The sequence below is a fragment of the Buteo buteo genome, chromosome 18, assembly GCF_964188355.1.
Source record: "Buteo buteo chromosome 18, bButBut1.hap1.1, whole genome shotgun sequence".
NCBI classification, from domain to species: domain Eukaryota; kingdom Metazoa; phylum Chordata; class Aves; order Accipitriformes; family Accipitridae; genus Buteo; species Buteo buteo.
This window is the reverse complement of record NC_134188.1, coordinates 5,231,742-5,247,304: the sequence shown is the minus strand read 5'-3', so window position 1 is coordinate 5,247,304 and position 15,563 is coordinate 5,231,742. Positions and strand designations below refer to the sequence as shown.

Below are 15,563 nucleotides of genomic sequence, written 5' to 3'. Positions count from 1 at the left end.
CTGTGCAGCCTTGAGTTTCCTCCACTGCTGCAGTCTCTGCACGGGGATCCTGAGGGAGGGAAAAGTCACAACTGCAGCACTCAGGAGTGGGTCTCAAGCCCATGTGTATAAGAAGAAACTGAAGGTTGCTCAGACAAGTTCAATCCTTGCGAGTCCTGTTTTCCAACCATTTGTGTATATAACCATGATGCTGCACTTCTGACACTTCTTTTTTATATTTTTATATTCAGCTTTAAAAAGAATGATAGGGCTTATCCTGTATTGCAGACTGCTGTGAAAAAAAAACCCAAAGGCATTTCTCTGAGGAGTTTATATTTAAGTTTGGCCATAAGAGCAGCCTGAGAAAAAATACACTAAGTGTTAGAAACAAGGACACAGCTGCAAAGAGGAGAGGAGAGAGCTGTCCTGTGCCTGTTGTGGGAGAGCTGCAAAGACAAGAAGAAATGTGGATGGAGCAGATGCCTTGGGACCCTTCCTTACAGTGAGGAACAGTGAGAAGAGCCAGAAGAAATTGCCTGGAGAGGCTGTAAGAGTCTCCCCACTAGACAGCTTGAGAAGCAGGTTAGGTGCAGCCCTGTCAGCAATGCCACGGCTACAGTCAGCGTAACCAAGGAAAAGGAGACTGGACGAGGTGAGCCCTTGAAGATGCTCCAGGTCTGTTTTTGAGGGGTCCCTTTGCCATCATCTTCACCTCCCCCCACCAGTACCTTCCTGTTTGAAACTGGGCTAATACATTCATTTACTCAGGGCGTGTACCACTCCGACGCTCTCCTCACTGTCAGCCTCCTGCCTTGTTGTGCTGAAGAACTTCCTTGCCTTGCTGAAGTTCCCTTTTGAGGCCCAATACATCTTGGCTGTTGGCCACCTTTATTTCCCTGCTGACATTCCAGGAGATACACCCCTTTGCCAATAATCTCCCCACCTTCTGCCATCTCTTAGACGGTGCCTGCTCCATCCCAATATGCTCTCCAAAGCCATCACTTTCCCAGTGTAGAGAGGCATCCTGAATGAAATGGGACTAAGGGAAAGTGGACGAAAGAGAGCCTTCAGGCAGGCACAGATTGCTCCAAGCGAGGGGCACGGAAGAGGCGTAAAGCCAAGAGCCAGCAAAGGACTCTAGGCCATGGTCCAAAGCTAACTGCAGCCAACAGGGCTGATTTGAATGGGCTTCGGACCAGACTCTTGGAGAGCAGCTGTGGAGGAGGATACCAGGGGTATGATGCGTGCGGCGATCTGAGGCTGGAGAAGTGAGGAGGAGGGATTTGTTCGGCCATTCAAGCATGGTTCATGTAGGACATACAGCGGCTTTCTTTGGCACCGCCGGGGCTCTCCAGATGGTGCCACGGACATTTGCGGGTTCTACTCCACGGGGTCGTGTTTTACACGCCCGCAACGCCCGACGCCTCGTACCGCAGCAGCACCGAGCCTTTGAAGAAAGGAAAAAAAAAACCCCCAACCTGCCGGTGGAGGAGGACAAGCGGAACTGATTGTCCTCGGTGCTGGTGTGCCGCTCGGAGACCCGGGGGGTCAGGGTCGGTGCGGAGGGAGGGCGGCGGGGCCGGTCGGGGACCGCGGCCCCAGCTCCGCCGCCGCCCCCCGGCGCCTCCCGCGGCGACGCTGCCACCTGCCGGCCGCCGCGCCGCAGCGCAGCCCCGGCACCGGGCGGGGCGGGGCGGGGCGGGGCGGGGCGGGGCGGGGCGGGGCCCGGCGGGGGGAGGGCAGCGCTGCCCCGCTGGTAACGGGCGAGCCCGGTGGCCTTCTCGGGCTGTCGGTCTGTCCTTCTACCTCTCTTTCTCTCTTTTTCTCTTTTTCTTTTTTTTTCTTTTCTCTTTTCTCTTTTATTTTATTTTGTTTCTCTTCTCTTCTCTTCTCTTCTCTTCTCTTCTCTTCTCTTTTCTTTTTTCTTTTTTCTTTTCTTCTCTTATCTTTTTCTTTTCTTCTCTCTTCTCTCTTTTCTTTTCTTTTCTTTTCTTTTCTTTCCTTTTCTTTTCTTTTCTTTTCTTTTTTCTCTTTTCATTTCTTTCTTTTGTTTTCCTTTTTCTTACTCTCCTTTCTTTCTCTAGATAGCTCTCTATCTCCTTTTCTTTCTTTTCTTTTCTTTTTTCTTTCTTTTTCTTTCTCTCTTTCTCTCTTCCTTCCTTCCTTCCTTTCTTTCTCTAGATACCTCTCTTTCTCTCTTTCTTTTCTCTTCCTGCTTTCCTTTCTCTTTCTCTCTTTCTTTATATATGTCTCTTTCTTTTTTTCTGTCTTTCTTTTTCTTCTCTTTCTCTCTTGCTCTCTCTCTCTTTATGTCTCTTCCTTTCTTTCCTTCCTCTCTCTTTTGCTCTCTTTGTTCTTTCTCTCTTTCCTTCCTTCCTCTCTCTTTTTCTTTCTTTCTATCTTCTTTCTTTCTTTCTTTCTTTCTTTCTTTCTTTCTTTCTTTCTTTCTTTCCCTCTTTTTTCTCTCCCTCTTTCCCTCTTTCTTTCTTTCTTTCTTTCTTTCTCCCTCTCTCTCTTACTTTCTTTCACTCACATACCCTTGACTCCCACCCAGAATCCACCCGCCAGGCAGTTGCAGAGCAGTAGTGTCTCTGCAGAGGGAGAAGTGAAGGGGGCAGGGAAGTGGCAAAGCAGAGGAGGGCTGGGCGATGCAGGCAGCAAGCAGAAGGTACTTGCTGAGCAGTTGAGCACCACAGGGACAACAGCTGGACTCTGCTGCAGATTGGAAGTGACCAGCTGTGGTCCCAGACCTTCCTGATGCAAAAAGCACGTGCTCCTGGAGCATGTTCCTGAGCCCATTTCAGCCCCACAGCACAGAGATGCTGCAATGAAAACAGTTTTGGCTCTGAAGAAACAGGTAGCAATTCCCTGCTGGAAGCCGAAGACTCAGGTTGCTCTTGGTCAGCGTGCCAGGAGGCTGGAGTTGGCCAATGGGTGTTGGCAGGTGTCCTCATCCTGCCCATTCAGCCCTACCAACTGCACAGGCTCAGTTCTGGGCAGCGTCTTGGCAATAACAGCAGAAATCATGGTAATATAATTTCAGCACAGCTGGAGCATCTACCCTGATTCTGCTGCTTTTGCCTTCCTGCTGAGGAAGTAAACAGAAAGGAGTAGAAGCCCTGGGACAACTCAGTAAGTGTGTTCACATCTCCAGGTATTCAGGACTTGTCACAAAAGCATGGGAAGGAATGCCTTTCCTGAACCAGCTTATGTGATTTCAATGTCACTTATAAATCTGAGACTACAACTACACTTGTAAGTTGGACATGTCCCAGATCACTCCTCAGCGCTGAGGCCAGCTGTCACCAAATGGCCCATATGCAGATGACTTCTCTGCTACCCTCTAGGACAGGTCGGTTGTACCCAAACCACGTCCTGGGAAGAGTCCCTTGCTTGTACTATCTCTCAAACCATGCCCAGGAGTTCCTTGGCCAAGCAATAGCTGGTCCAAGCCAAGAGTTGGCTGTGGACCATGCTAACCATTTACCAACCCAGCTGATCCAGCTGCAGTGCCCAGGAATCTTTCCTGGCACTTTTGAATTTATTAGGACAGATGTGGGAATGCAGTCTGACTGCTGAAGCTCCTGTGGCTTATCAAGTGGGCATGTTGGCAGCAGCAAGGAAGATTTTTGTCATCTAAGCAGGTTCTGGATGACTTCAAAAACTTGCCATGAGAGTGAAGAGATGCCACTACACTGCGCTTGACTTTGTGAGACGAGTACTCCGGTCCCGGGTTTTGATGCTGCAGGGTGCCAGAGCAGCGAGCAGCTGGGAGCCAGGCTGAGAACCTCTAAAAGAGGACTGACTTGAATTTGAAGAGCACTGCTGCAGGGCTCTGAGCGCGTGCCACTTTGGGAGAAAGCAGAGTCTCGTGTCTTTCGTAAAACAACGTACATAGAGTGTGATGTTCTCAAAGGAAAGATATAATGAGTCAGATTTAACGTCAGGACTGTTTCTTGAAACCTTTAAAGTCAGATAAAACCACGCTGCTGATTCCTCCGGCATGAATCATTGGTTTGTGCTGACGTGCTCCTAACAGTTCACGCCGGCCCTTGCTTTTCCCCGGGCTGTCAGGAAGGGACCCGTGGGCTGAGCAGGCTGGGTGGCCAGGGAAGGGACCGACACAGTGGCACACAGTGAGGGAGCTGGCTGGAAAGGAGCAAGTGGCTGCTGGGCTGTCATGCTTTCCCACCTTTTTTTGTGGGCTCTGCAAGCTACCAAGGCGCATTTACTTATGTCCGTCTCGGCAGGGTCTCCCTTTGCTCTGGACCTCAGAGCAGATCGCAGAGCGCTCTGCGCTTCCCAGCGACCACAGGAACCTCACGGGGCGCAGGCAGCTGCCAGGTTGGGGTGAGCAGCACTGCTGCCTGCATTAGCTGGGCTTGGGCTCCCTCTCGGCAGGGATGCAGCAGGTACTGCTGTGGAAAGGAGAGCCGAGCATCCCCCTGCCCATGGGGGCACTTGGCACTGCAGCCCCAGCCCTTCCCCTTCCTGCACTTCTTAAATCTGAAGCAGAAAAGTTCCTTCTTGCCTTTTCTTTCCCATTCTACGCTTGAATTTTGCTGTCTCATGCATACGGGGCCAGCATCAGGATACTCATGATGGCAGCTCCCAGCCCGTGGAGGATAGAGGATCACTTTCCTAGGCCAAGAGGGGAAGGAGGTGGGTTCTCAGGTGCCGTGGTAGGATGCCTGGGGTGAGATGTGCATGGGAGGATGCAGAATCCCCCCAGCCCCTGGACCACCATGGATTTTGCTGGGGCTACTGAGCCCTCACCACGTCAGCCCTGGCTGCCCCTGCTCGGGCAGCTCTTTTTGCTGGACCAGTGTCGAGGCTGTGCTTTCCTGCCCCAGTTGAGGAGCATGAGCCCACAGGCAAAGAGATAACGCAGGGCATGTTTTACCGGCAGGAGCCGTCGGCAGAGGCCAAGCCTCAGAGAATGGAAAACACCTTTGGAGCCACCATGGGAGCTTGGTGAGGGAGTGACTGAGAATGAAAGAGAGGTCCAAAGTGTTGCTCTGGTTTGGAAGAGCAGGATGTCGTTACTGGGAACAGAAAAAGGATCATGTTTCTAGACTGAAGTCCTGGAGGAAGAAATACGCTCCTGATAAGAGAAAGTCGCTTTTCCTTCTGAGTCACTACATTCCTGGGAGTAGTTGCGCAAGATGTTTTTAGAGACCCCTTTCCAGCTCACTGTGGTTACCCCAACATCTATAGATGCATATAAGCATCCTGATGAGGATCAAAGAAGATCTAAAAAATGAACATTATTGCCAGAGGAACAATATACTGCACTTAATGTACACGAAAAATGAGCAGTTTGATTTTTTTTCTATTATTGCAAATTATGATTCATAAAGCAGCACATTTTTATTTTAAACTAGAATAAAAATTCTTTGGTATTGCTAATGGGAGGTGATTCTGACCAAGAGCTAAAGTAAATTCCCTCTCGTGTTCTTAAATTTTACAAATAACAACAACAAAAAAAATCCCTAGATTAGGGGAGGACTGGAATTTCCCTAAAATGTAGTTGAAAGCTTGAGTTATCTTTAAAGACACCTCAATAGTTAACTGTTACACAGCTCTTTGTATCACTTCTGACAATCTCCATGAGAGGGATTGGCTCATTTTCAAACTGTGGTAGAAGGAAGAAAAATCTTGGCTGCTAGTGCCTCTTGACTCCTGCTTGATTTAGGAGCTTAAACGCCTTTGGAGGCTCAGAAGGTCTCTGGTGTCCATGTCTTGCCCGTCTTCCACTCGAGATGCCTAAATGCCGAATTGTGATCTTAAAAATCCTGAGACACATCTGATCGTGGAGGCTCCTGCATTATGCTCCTAGTTTCCAACATTTGAGTTTTGCAGCAAGACGTTCTCCAGGGCCTTGCTTACAAGCAAGCCCTTGTCGGAAGCCCTAACTGGCCTTTCTGCTGTCACTCAGGCAGGCAAGGGACCAAGCAAGTCTTGCAGCCCTGAGAGATTTTTCTGTTTGCACGGTCAGACCATGGCATAGAAAAACTAGACCACAAGCGATCTCGGTTTCCAGGGCTGAAAACTTGTCTCGTTCACTTGCAGAGGAAGGGACATTCTGCAGCAAGGACCATCCATTTCCAAAGAATGCCAGAGATAAGGCAGCTTTTCTCTCACAAAGGTCTTTGGCTCTATGCAAGTTATCTGAAGGACAGGCTGTGACTCCGTGGAAGGCAACAAGGCATGTCGGGGGAGCAGGATCTGACTCAAAAGCAAAACTACATGAGCTTGCGACAGCTGCCAAAAAATACCTGGCTGACTAAGGGAAGAAGAATGCTGAGAGCAGGGAAGGTCCATGTGCTCTGTGTGGCTTCTTGTCTTCTCTGGAAGAGCACTGTAAGAACTGCTTTCTTTCCGATAGCGCCTGTTACAGCTGGGTGCAGGGGCAGGAGGAGGCAAATAATCAGTCCAGTTGTTATCTTTGGCATCTGTCTAGTTGTCGGCAGTCCAGCTCAAGCGCTAGGGACCAGCAGGTTGGAAATGAGCAGTTAGAAGTTTAAACTAAAGGAGAGTAGATTTAGACTAGATATAAGGAAGAAATTTTTTATGTTGAGGGTGGTGAGGCATTGGCACAGGTTGCCCAGATAGATGGTCGATGCCCCATCCCTGGAAATATTCAAGGTCACGTTGGACGGGGCTCTGAGCAACCTGATCAAGCTGAAGATGTCCCTGCTCATTGCAGGGGGGTTGGACTAGATGCCTTTAAATGTCCCTTCCGACCCAAACCATTCTGTGATTCTACGAAGGACACAAGACCTTTAAGAAAGGGAATGATGCACTTTTATTAATTTGAGGGATTGAATCAAAACCTCTACCCTTGACCAATAGGTTAGACAGTACATTAGATAGGCTATCTATTATAGATAGATTATGTTAGATATTTCATTAGGTTAGATATTATTATAATTGGAGGAAATTAGGAACAAGAGGAAAATTGTTCCTGTTACCAGCCATCTTTCTAATCAATGGTTAATTGGACTGGGGCCTGCTGAATGCCACAGATCTGTATCTAGACATCCACGTGAACATGAAATGAGAGTAATCTGTGAGTTTTCATCCTCTCTTTTCCCATACTTCCCATACTTTGAAAGCATCTGCAGGGGGATCCAGTGGGTGTCGTCCCCAAATAGATGATACTTCAATTTAGAAATACAGGGCTAGAAAGGGATTCCCGGGTCTCTGACTCCAGTCTCCTGGCAACAAACTATTTGTTTTAGTGAATAGCTCAAATTTTTCCTGTCCCTTTGCAACTTAGTGTCTGTCCCCCTCTTTCAAGGAAGGTAAGTTTGACTTCTGAAACTGCCAAAAGCTGAGAACGGAATTGGGGGCAATGCAGAAGCTGGGGCATTAATTAGAAGAAACTGCCTGTGTTCACCTGAGTCACAGCACGGCAGAACAGGCAGGTGGGGAAGAAGCAGCTCCTCCTTATCAGCGAGGAGAGGGGGAACGTCCTGCTCCACCGAGGAGCTCAGCTGGAGGAAAGCCCAGAGGGCTGCTAAGGCTTTAGGAGAGTTTGGCCCCAGCTGTCCCCAGAGGTTCCTGACATTTCTCTGCCATGGCTTTCCACCAGTAACCAGAGCTGTTTTGCTAGGGAGCTTCCTAGCACGCACTTCCCTGGCACTTGTCCTCTGCTGCATCAGGCCACCCATCCCATGCCCTCTCATGCCAAGGTGGCCTTGTTTTCTTGCCAGGCTACCTGTGCAGCCGGGCGAGCCTTCGGCAGACTCATGTCCTGCTGACTTTCCTCACCATTTATGAGCTGTTTGCTCCTGGAAGGCCTCCAGCGCTGCTCCTCTGGCATCAACTCAACTTTTGCTTTCAGCTGTAACTGCTCTAAACTTCGGCACATAGCTCCATTACCCAGGTGGGACCAAAGGAAAGTATCTGGTTATGAATTCTGGCTATGAAACATTGCGCTCAGCAGAGCTGTGCCAACAGAATTGTAATCTCCATGATTTCCTCTTCCATTTCAGCCACTGATGGAGAGGCAAAGACAAACCTATGGCCTCACGCAGCCCTCTGGAGCCAGGATTTTAAGTCACCCATAGCAAACCCCGCTCAGTTTCTGAAGGACAGGCTCTGCCCTCTTATGTGGCTGGGATGTGGGCTTCTAGCCACTGCTTCACCCACGGATGGAAACAGCCTGCCTCACCGAAGCCACTCATGTGGGCAAAAAGTACGGGACATCCCTGAAGCTGTTGCTTACTGCTGATATAAGGTTGTGGGGTTTTTTTTACTTTTTAGAAAGCTTACTCTCTGCATACTGCAGATCCAGAGTGCTCAGCTATCAGGCTGAGGATACCTAACGTGCCCCTAGAAGATACTCAAGATCGGAGGAAGCAGACATTTGCTTTAGATGCCATCCAAGTCCTCTGTCTAGGGACCTTACTGTTCTCCCCATGGTGGGCTATGACACGTATGGTCATTTCTTGCCCCCAAATCAAAGATCTTTCTTGAGAAACTCTTATACTTGGCTGAGAGCTAAGCCAAGAGAAGGAGTCCTAGGTGCTTTCTTACTGTACGGTGATAGGAGCAGGAAAATCTGTCAAGAGAGGGAGAGCAGGGGATTGCCATCCTGCAATTTTGGGGCCAAACCTTCTGATTTCCTGGATTTTACCCCGCCTGGGCAGAGGCTCTCCAAGGACACCCGCTCCAGCCCCTGCCAGGCAGGCAAGGTGCAGCAGCTCTGCCCTTTGTGCCCCATCGGTCCGGCTTGGCTCGCTGCTGCAGGACAGTGGGGAGCTCTGCGAGGGGTGAAAACACCCGTGGGTTGGGTGGGGGGTCACCCCAACCAGCTCACCTCTCCCAAACAGTGCTTCTGGTTCGATGTCATCGTCCAGCCACTGGACTGCTCCGAGTGCCTGTAAATACCCCCCCAAATAAACTAGATACCCAGTTTGTGCCTTTTACACTCTTTTATGGTTCACAAGGAATATAAAGGAAGCCGGAAGGTTGGTGGTTTATTTGTCTGGGGATGGGAGAGGGGAAATGTTTGGAATTGGGTGTGGATATAATTTGCTCTGTCGGTTCCTTTTTACACCGGGAAATTTGAGTTCTGCATTGCCATCGTCAAGAATTTGAGGAGAGCTCAGAAAATTAACGTTTGCTAGCAAAGAGGGGAAGAGATCTGGAATGGAGATGTTTAAAACATGTTGGGCTTGTTTATATGTTTCTAATGAACTTTTTGGAGACATGAAACTTTCGTGGACATCAAGCAGTTCTCCTCAAAGGGGGCAACTCTCTTTCTCAAAAGTCCTACAAGCAAGAAAGAGAAATGTTGATACTTTCAGCATTAAAACCAACAGGAGCACACAGCTGAAGGGTTACAGGAACTGTCCCAAATGTTGCCAGGACCGGGCTGGTGCCAGGACAGGCTGCGTGCCACCATCGCAGTGAGGAGCCCTGGGCTCTGCCAGCCCCATGCCACCCCAGCCCGACAGGCATGGAGAAATGCCAGCAAAACCACGCCAAGCAGCTCCTCTTACACCCCCAGATCCTTTGTGATTAATTTACTTATTGATGGCCATTCATAACTCCGTGGTCATCTTTTTTCGCGCTGCCATTAATTATTCCTGGAAGCAAATAAAAGGGCCCACCGATATCTCTCCCTCCCTCTCGCCGCAGCCAGCTTTTCCTTAGGGAGAAAAAACTTGTGCTCGTTTGCAGTGGGACAATGCCGACTTTTGAACCTCTAACCACTAAACAAACAAACCTTGCGCTCTGCTCCACAATCCAAACAGGGTTTATTGACAGGCGTATCGCAGCAACGCGTAGCAACTCGGGCAGCAGCCGGGCCGGGGATCGATGCTGCGGGGGTGGCCCCGGGTGCCAGAGGGCATCCTCGAAGGGACGGCACCGCCCGGGGTTGCCCGCATCCCGGCTGCCCTCCCCGAGAGCCCTCGTGCCTTCTCGGGGAAAGCACAGAGGAAGGAGTGGGTCATGGTGCCTGCGAAGCTCTTTTAACTTGGCCATCCCTGGTGCAACTGCTGTCGGCTGGTGTTAAGGCTGGTGCTGCAAAGCCAAGCCCCTCCGTTTGGGTGCTGCTCAGCTTTAGGTGTCCCTAGGGAAGCAGCTCCTCCAGAAAGATCCGAGGACCCTTTAGAGGCAAAGAAGGATGGATCTGGCTGCTGCCTCCCTCTGGTCCAGAGCGAACCATGGACATTGGACCCAGCAGGACGCGATGTGCGTCAAGCCCACATGCAATGAGCATAACTGCCTGGGTGCTGCACCCATGTCTCCCGGCCAGACCCGCTTCGGAGATGACGCACAAGGCAGAAAATCAAGCAGGTTCCCTGCACTGGAGGTGCTGCCTCCCACCGTGGTCTTCCCCCAGGAGCAAGAGCCCTGGATCGCGTTTGCACGGCCACACGGCCGCTGTCAGCCCGGCACCCAGCCCCTGGCCCAGCTAGCCATGGAGCTACACGTGGCCAAAACGCGGTGCGGAGTCTTTGGGGTTGGTGCTTACCATTTCCCCAAGCTCTCCTAGGCAGAGAGAGCTACCTTGTCCACAGGGCCAGACCTTGGCAAACCAATCCTCCCCGTGCAGTCCCGCAGATCCTGCTGGCATTTGGCTTTCAGCAAAAAGACGAGAAAAGGGTCAGCAAGGAAAAAAGAAAACGCAAGTGCCCCGAAGAAGGCAAATGGAATATCTTAAATAAATTGGATGAGAAAACCAGAACAACACGGGGCCAAACGCTGGCAAAGGCAGAAACCCACGTAACGTGTTTGGGGCTGGACAGTGGTCCCATCCCTGCCGGGGTCCAGGCCCACACAAGCTGGTCCCAACACCCAGCCCCAGCCTGGCTGCACGGTCTCGCTTCTCAGTGGAGTTTCTCTTGGCTGTAAGTAAGAAGTACACGTGGAAAACAGCCAGGGCGATTTGGTCAAATCAGCTGGAATTTTCTTGTTTTCATCTCTGGCTACACAAGTCGTTTGGCATCTCTATCCTGGTCCCCACCATTTAGCCAGAATGTGGAAACGGGCCGCAGCCTGTGCAAGGTGGGCTCTGGTACAGCCCAGGGCTCTTCCGAGGATTTCTGTGCCTGGTGGGGCTGCGGTGAAGCCTACGTAAAGCTGATAAAACCAAGGAGACTTTGGAAAACTAACTGGACCCCCCCCCCCCTCCAAACAAGGCAAAAATTGTAAGGAGGTGAGAAACGGCACACAATTCAACCGACGGGACATTGCGCACGCAAGCAAGGCTCCTCACTCCAGCGTGACAGGACACCTTTTTCACAGGAGACTTCATTCTTCCAGTTTCTCTGCACTGTGGCTAATAAATCTGGCTGGATGACTATCAGCACCGGATTTATGGGCTCTTTTACAAGTGCCTAACATTAAGCAATTCACTTCTGAACGTTTAAACAGTGCCTTATCTTGTCTGCTCTGGCCCTTAGGGCAGGATGAACGTTTTGCATATTCACGGTTATAAGAAGAAAATAAAATAAGATATAAAATAAAAAAATGTGCTTTAATTTTTTCTTTTTCCTGTTAAAATTCATCGTTAGCCCAACAACATTTCTAAGGTCTTTCTGACCGATCCCTGAGATTCACCGGGGGGTTGACCGACAGGCAGTGCCCCCCTTTTACCTAACAAAACTCCAGGGTAAAAAACAAAACAAAAAAAAAAACAAACAAAAAAACAAACCCACCCAAACATAATAATAATAATATTAATAAAGCCATGGCCACGCTTCCCCCGGGACGACGAGACACATACACTGTACATCTGTACACACACGGCGGGGCCGTGTAGTGCATAGGGGGGCTGCTCCCACCGTGCCCCCCCCGGCCCGGCCCCGCCGCGGCCATGCCCCCCAACAGTCTCCCCCCCCCCCCGCCGTGGCCGTTGTCACTGGGGGGCGGCGGGACCCAGCCCGGCGGGGGCCCCCCCCGCCGCGGGACCCTGCAACGGGGCGCCGGGGCTGAGGGGCTCCGCGCCCCCGGGCTGCGCCTGCTGCAGCTTCTTCTTGTTGATCTTTCTTTCCTTCGCTCGTCTGTTCTGGAACCAGATTTTCACCTGCCGGGGAGGGAGGGGGGGAGAGGGGAGTGAGGGGGGTTTCGCGGGGATGACCCACTACGGGAGTGGGGAGGGGTGCAGCGGGAGAGCATCCCTGCCCCTGCGCATCCCTATCCCCACGCATCCCTGTCTCCCCGCATCCCTCTCTCCCCGCATCCCTGTCTCCCCGCATCCCTGTCCCCACGTATCCCGGGCCCTGCGCATCCCAGCCCCTGCGCATCCCTGGTCCCACGCATCCCTGTCCCCACGCATCCCGGCCCCGCGCATCCCTGTCCCCACGCATCCCAGCCCCACACATTCCTGTCCCCACGCATCCCTGGTCCCACGCATCCCTGTCCCCATGCATCCCTTTCCCCACGCATCCCTTTCCCCACGCATCCCGGCCCCCTGCGCATCCCTCCCTCCGCGCATTCCTGCCTCCACGCATCCCTGTCCCTACACGTCCCTGTCCCCACGCGTCCCTGTCCCCACGCATCCCAGCCCCGTGCATCCCTGTCCCCACGCATCCCGGCCCCCTGCACATCCCTGTCCCCACGTATCCCTGTCCCCACGCGTCCCTGTCCCCATGTGTCCCTGTCCCCACGCGTCCCTGGCCCCACGCGTCCCGGCCCCCACGCGTCCCGGCCCCCACACGTCCCGGCCCCCACGCGTCCCGGCCCTGCACATCCCTGTCCCCACACATCCCAGCCCCCTGCGCATCCCAGCTCCCTGCGCATCCCAGCCTCCGCACATCCCTGTCCCCACGCATCCCTGCCCCGCGAATCCCTGCCCCGCGCAACCCTGCCCCGCGCAACCCTGCCCCGCGCAACCCTGCCCCGCGCATCCCACCCCCCTGCGCATCCCCCCCACACACACATCCCGGCCACACGTGGCGGGCGTGGGGAGGGTCACGGGTGGGACAGACCTGCCTCTCCGACAACCCCAAGTTGGAGGCCAGCTCCGCTTTCCTCCTGATGGTGATGTAGCGGCTGTAGTGAAACTCCTTCTCCAGCTCCAGGCGCTGGTGGTCGGTGTACACGACGCGGTACTTGTCTTTCGTCCTGGTTTTAACTGCGGGGAACAAAGCCGGGCTTGGGAAAGGCAGAGCCCAAGGGGCTGCGTGGAGCGCGGCTTTCCCCTCCGAAGGTGCGGGGCGAGCAGGATCAGGCCTCCCCGGCTTTCTGCGAGCCTCTGCCTGCCCGGGGCTTCACTGGGGGACGTGGGACAGAACCCCGCGGTGTGTCAGCTGTGGGGACAAGCCCAGAGCTGGCTCTTGGCCCCCGTTCCAGCCTCCGCGTTGCGCTTGGGACACCTTTCTTGTGCACTTGTTGGCTTTCGGTTTTGTTTTGCCTTCCGTACCCAGAACAAACTTATTTTTACAAAGAGAAAGGTAAAGGGAAAAGCAAGAAAAGGCCCCGTTCAGGGCCCGGCGGCTTCGTTTCTAGCCGAGAAACAGCGAGTTAAGCGCCGAGAACCAGGAGCGGCCGTCGGGGGCCCCTGGGGGCCCGGCTCCCCCCGCTTCTCCCCCGGCCCCGGGCCAGCGGCTACAGCGACTTCTCGGTGACCCTGGAAGCTCGACGTGCAATTTTAGCCCTCACCCCCCCCACCGCCCTCCCCGAAAAACCCAAACCCGAGGAAATCCGAAGGCGAGCGGCAGCCGGCTGCCGCTGGCCGCCTTTCTCCCGAGGGTTTCTTGTTTAACTGGTTGTGTCCCAGTCCCTCCCGTTCCCCTGGGAGCCCAGGCGGGGAGTCTCTGCCCCCAAGGTGCTTAATGGCTGGCAGGCTAACTTTGTTCAGGTAAACTCTCTGCAAACCACAACAAAAGCACCCTGTAAAGATACAAGCCTGATCAGAGAAAACTCCCCAGAGCCAGTGAATAGGGAACACAATCCCAAACAATGCAGGACAAGGAGATCTTATCAAAGAAAAACCCTTCTCAAAGCCTTAATGACAGCCACATTCTGTTTGAATTACCACTACTGAACAAATGGCGGCAGGCGCTTTCATCCCCCCAGCCTTGCACATTAACATAAACACTGGCTCCAAAGGCAGAATTTGAATGGAGACAAGGGACCGGCCACCACCGCACAAGCCCAAACTGTGGGAACACCACGGGCTGCTGTGGGAAGAGCGACGGGCCTGGGAGAGCTCCACCGCCATCGCCACCCGGGGCGTCACTGGTGCCAGCGACCGGTACCGGGGCACCGGGGCTTCCCCACGAGGGGACACGGTCGTGGGAGTGGCCGGGACCCCCCCCCACCCGCCCGTGGAGCCCCCACCGGCCCCGCCGGCCGTCGCTCAAGGCAGGGGATGAGAGAGAAATGCCAGCAGTCGTCATTTATTACGAGCCGCCACCCTTTTTTTTCGGCCCCGAGATATAAATATTAAAAAAAAAAGACCAAAAAAGACTAAAAAAAAAAAAAAGGGGGAGACAACAGTCGTGGAAGGCGTGTAGCAAAGCGGGGGGACACTCATCTCCCCTGGCAGATGCGGGGGGGGGAAATAAAAGAGAGGGTCTGCGGGGTATTAACATCACAAGGGAGCGCGGCGCCGGCCACGGCCTGACCCGTCCTGCCCCCCCGCCGGCGGCGGACCCGGGCTGGGGGGGTGTCGGGGGGGGCACGCCTTCGCACCTCCCGGCCCCACCGGACGACACAGCCCGGAGGGGTCGGTGGGCAACGGCAAGGGGAGGCCCGGTCGCACGGCAGCCCTTAATAAAGGGTAGGCGCCCAGTGACTCAGAAACGAATGCGGAGCGACACCGGCCGATGATTTATATGACTATAATTGGTTATAAAAATCTTCGAAGTGGCTATAAGCGGAGGAGCGGAGCAGCGGGAGGGAGAGCGAGCTTTTTCCTCGGGATCCCCGGCCCATTCCACCCCGCTCCTCCCGGGCAAGGGCCCACCGGGACCGGCTGCCCCCCCCCATCCCCGGCTTCTTCCGAGGAGCGGGCTGGTTTCGGGGCTCCTTCCCCCCCACCGACGGCGCGTCCCGGCGGAGCAGCCCCCCCAAACCCCGACCTCCCCGACCCCCTTCTTACCCTGACTGCTGAGCGGGGGCTGCGCCGGCTTCCTCATCCACTCGCAGAGCCCGCGGCGTTGCCCACCGGGGGAGAGCGGCTCGGGGGCGGCGTTGGCGGCGGCGAGGGGCTGCGAGACCCCGGCGGAGCAGTGGGGAGCGGGACCGGCGTGGGGAGGGTGGTGGTGGTGGTGGTGGTGGTGGTGGTGGGCGTGCGGGTGGTGGTGGGGGGGGTATTCGGCGGGGCTGTAGGCCACGGCGGAGGCGGGGGAGCCGCCGTTAAGGCCGTGGACGGAGGGGGCTGCCGGCGGTGCCCCTTGGCCGTAAGCCCCCCAGTCGTCGCGGAGAGGGGCGGCGTAAGGCGCCGGCCAAGCCGGCCCGGGGGACTGGGTTCCGTCGAGGTTCACATGGTAGCCGCCGTAGTCGGCGTATTGCGGGGCGCCCACGAAGTTCTGCGCCGTCAGGTTGAGCCCCCCCGAATGTCGCACCGGGCCGGGGTACATGGGCCCGTCTTTCTCCAGGAGGTAGCTCACGTACAT

The 15,563-nt window shown here is 54.1% G+C and overlaps 1 protein-coding gene across 1 annotated transcript; it reads right to left on the bottom strand.

Moving 5' to 3' along the window:
- Window positions 1-11,857: 11,857 nt before the first annotated feature.
- Window positions 11,858-15,563, bottom strand: CDX2 (caudal type homeobox 2). The gene is made up of 3 exons (XM_075050408.1): window positions 15,047-15,563; window positions 12,930-13,075; window positions 11,858-12,025 (listed from the first exon to the last, which is right to left on the bottom strand). The coding sequence occupies exons 1-3, from the start codon at window positions 15,561-15,563 to the stop codon at window positions 11,858-11,860; spliced, it is 831 nt and encodes a 276-aa protein (XP_074906509.1).